This window comes from Monopterus albus, unplaced genomic scaffold, assembly GCF_001952655.1.
Source record: "Monopterus albus unplaced genomic scaffold, M_albus_1.0 scaffold129.1, whole genome shotgun sequence".
Classification (NCBI taxonomy): domain Eukaryota; kingdom Metazoa; phylum Chordata; class Actinopteri; order Synbranchiformes; family Synbranchidae; genus Monopterus; species Monopterus albus.
Genome location: NW_018128009.1, coordinates 1,208,335 through 1,212,038, shown reverse-complemented (window position 1 = coordinate 1,212,038; position 3,704 = coordinate 1,208,335). Strand labels below are relative to the sequence as shown.

The 3,704-nt window shown below is 38.3% G+C and overlaps 1 protein-coding gene across 1 annotated transcript in view; it reads right to left on the bottom strand.

Annotated features, from left to right (window-relative positions):
• Positions 1 to 645: 645 nt before the first annotated feature.
• LOC109967433 (calreticulin-like) overlaps positions 646 to 3,704 on the bottom strand; it is a 5,946-nt gene continuing 2,887 nt past the window's right edge. Inside the window, exons 6-9 of the mRNA XM_020612989.1 lie at positions 3,480 to 3,593; positions 2,029 to 2,172; positions 1,567 to 1,659; positions 646 to 1,367 (exon numbers count right to left, since the gene is read on the bottom strand). Of these exons, the coding sequence (XP_020468645.1) occupies positions 1,119 to 1,367; positions 1,567 to 1,659; positions 2,029 to 2,172; positions 3,480 to 3,593 (600 nt within the window). The 3' untranslated portion in view covers positions 646 to 1,118. The remainder of the gene's footprint in view (positions 1,368 to 1,566; positions 1,660 to 2,028; positions 2,173 to 3,479; positions 3,594 to 3,704) is intronic.

Sequence of the window (3,704 nt, the reverse complement as noted above, 5' to 3'; positions counted from 1 at the left end):
GAAAAATTGAAGGGGGTCTGAATACTTTCCGTACCCACTGTATAATATGTAAAAGGTAGTATTATAGACATAACCACATTGGTAACTCATGATATTGAGAAGGACATTTGCTTGTGTTTTTTTTTTTTTATTGAACAGAACACCTGTCTGTTTCTTACACAGTAACACGAACACCTTCCCACTTCTTCCATTAGTACAAAATGCATCTTTTACAAAAGGATCATCTTTCAGACTGTTGTGGACAGCAGTGCACAGATGCCGGTGTCAGAAATGAAGAAGCTAGTTTGGTACACCAACTTGGGTAAAGCAAATGCCCACCAAATGAACAGATGCTTTGCTGCTACTGGAGTGTTCTTCACGTACATTTGAGTTTTAGTACAGTTTATTTAGACAAGACTACAGTATGTGCACTGAAGTGAAAACCTCTTAACTATACAGTACAAAAGTATGCTAGGGATTTCATTTTAAAGTACCCCATATTACATCCTGTGGACAACAGCTTTTTGAACAGGTTGTCAAATATATAATGCTAGTCCTGAGCAGGCAGAATAACCTGCATAATGAAGTGCAACCCTGTTGAATCCTTTGAGATGGATGTGAAGGGGAACTTGAGACAGAGTGACATGACTGACTACAAAAGATGACCAAAAAGAAAAAGACATGGCACAGATTAAGAAGACAAAACACGAGGTAAACAAAACATTTACATGGTATCATCCACATACCAAATACAGCTTTTCATGTCACCAAACATAGTACTTCATAAAAAAACAAAAATACATATGACACTTTAAATATTTCTGTTGGGTACAAACTGCAAAATCATGTAGTTTTATAATTTCCAGTCCTGACATTCTTCATTAGTCCTACTTCTTCCTTGATATAACAATAATAATAATAATAATAGTAATAATTAGGAAGAAGCAAGCAGAACAGTAATTGCCTCTTTTTACCAATTCCCTTGCTTTGTAAACAAACAAAACCAAATGAAAAACCCCATCCCACCCAACCCCACCCCAGGGTGCTAGTCATGAGGGTCTGCCGTCTCAGTCTCCAGCCTCGTTCCAACCACTCAGTGACACAGTTAGGCTCTTCTCTAAGCAGTTCCTGCATGGAGTTCATAACTCATCTTTGAGTTTAGAATCTGTGCCTTCCTCTTCTTCTTCTTCTTCTTCCTCCTCCTCCTCCTCCTCCTCATGCTGCTCTTCCCTCTCGTCCTCTTCTTCATCTTCATCATCTTCCTCCTCCTCATCTTTCTCTTCTTCCTCATCTTCCTCCTTTGCCTCTTCTCTCCTCTTCTTGTCCTCCTCCTCATGTTTCTTTCTCTCTTCTTCCTCTTGACTTCCCTTCATCTTCTTCTCTGCATCCTGGAGAAAAAACACATGAGGAGAAAAGTTAAAAAGTGATAATAAATCATTCCCTAATGATTAAACTTAATTTAAAAGCACTGCAAAACTTAATTTAAAAGCACTGCAATTAGAGTCTGTCTACCTACATTATAAGCACTAAAGATGTATGAGTCTATATGCTGTTTGAAATCTAGCAATGAGAGAGGTTTGGGCTTACCTTAGTTTTACCCCATGTGTCGTTGCCTACTTCCTCTGCCAGGTTTGGGTCATTGGTGATCAGGAAGCTGTCAAAGATTGTACCAGACTTGACCTATACAAGAAGGCAAAAGAAATTCATTTTAGGTACTGCCAGGTAATTAATACAAGCAAATCCAGTTGAAGAAAAGATTCAATTTCCAAGCATGCTTCCTCTATTTCCACAGCATCTTCACTTCACTACATCTGAAACTGAAAAGAAACTCTTTTGCACTGACAGATTGAAAAAGGTCCAGAATAAGAAACAAACACAACTCTATAGTGGCTCTGAATAAAAATAAGACAACCACTGACCTATATACCAGTTAATTGTTGTTCATTTCAGTAAACTGTCAAATTAAGACTTCTTATTTACAAGAAATAAATAAGACGTATCTCTACCTCTTTGCTACGCAGTAAATAAGACAGTCAGGTAACTTCTTACCTGCCACAAGTCGAGTCCAATCACACCAATGCTATCGTATTTATAGATCTCAGAATCGGCTGTGTACTCCGGGTTGTCGATCTCAGGGTGGATCCACTTGCCCTTGTAGGCAGGATTGTTGATCTCTCTTGGTTTCCACTCACCCTGTGGACAGCGAACACACACACACAGAAAGCTATAGAAACTGGGACATGAATAAAACTCACCACAATTATAGCTTGTGTTACTTATGGTCAAACACAAGAAGTCAAGGTCAAAGGTCAAAGTGTTTATTTGTCATATGCACAGGTAAGAAACGTGTTTCCCTGTACAATGACATTCTTACTTTGCCGTCAACATGGATGCCACATAATACAAATGAAATATAAAGTAGATGCGCAATAACACAAATCTAAATAAGCAGTAAAATCACAAATCTAAGGCACTTTAAAGCAGCAGGTGAATGGAGCAAATAAAAATAAAACAAGAACACAATATAGTCAATTTTTGTGTATTGTGGTTTTAATGCTTTGTCACCTTTATGTAACTTTTTTTTGAGGTGTTCAATATCACTCATTCATCACTAATGTAATGTTGCATAGATGTAACTTTCATATCTATCAAATGGTGAAAAGCTGTGGGACTTTTTGTTACATTGTGTGAATCTTTGAGAACTACAGAGTGCTGTAGTACTGAGTCCTAAAATCTGTAAGTGACTTAGCATTTTTGCAATTCTGGTTTCCTTTGGCCTGAGGTCAGTGGGTTTTTGGTTAGGTGCTTGAAATAAGGTCTGCAGTTAGGACAAGGCCAATACAGTTTCACATCTTAAAAAGTGGCTAAATGAGATTACAGAGGAAATCTGGAACCTTATACATCACCATACTGAACATAAACATTCATCTACTCACTGGTCCATATTTACAGGTTTGTTATTTTTAATCTCAAGCACTTGAGAACTGTTCTAAGTAACTGACAGTCATGATCACTGGCTAGATCAGGTCACGCTAAGAGGAAAGGATTTTATAGAAAAGGTAAATTCAGTAAATCAAATTATAAGCTGGAAGCTGTGGTGGTGATGTTGAAGTCATGGGACTGTGGTGTAGTTTGTTTATAGCCTAACAATAGCCTTTTACTTCTGGTGATTGTACCTGGGCTTCAAACATCATAAAATTGGTGTTCACTTGTGAAGATGATCTTGCGGCACAAAATGTTTGTCATAAACTGTTGTTTGTCACAGAGCTTATTTTCTGCAACAATCCAAAAGCCTAAGGAAAAATCCCACTGACATTTTGTCGAAGGGACCAGGGTGATGCTAATTTCCAGGTTGGCCTACACAAATACATCATCCATACAATACTCTATACAGGGCAGACATTTGAGAATGTGGCCTAAAGTAAACATTAACAAATGGCAGTAGTGTAGCATGTTAACTGGAGTGTGTGTATTAAGTGCAGTCATTATCAGCTGTTCACCTTGTAATCGGGATTGGTGACCATAGGTGGCTCCCACTCTCCATCCATCTCGTCATCCCAGTCATCAGGCTTCTTAGCATCAGGATCTGGGATGTTCTCAGGCTTGTCCCAGTCCTAGTGGAGTGACACAAAGATGGAACCATAATTACACTGAGGCACATCAAAGACATTTCAAAAATAAATAAGGGTTTCATAGAAATGAAGCAGGTGCTGTTTGTTAGGATA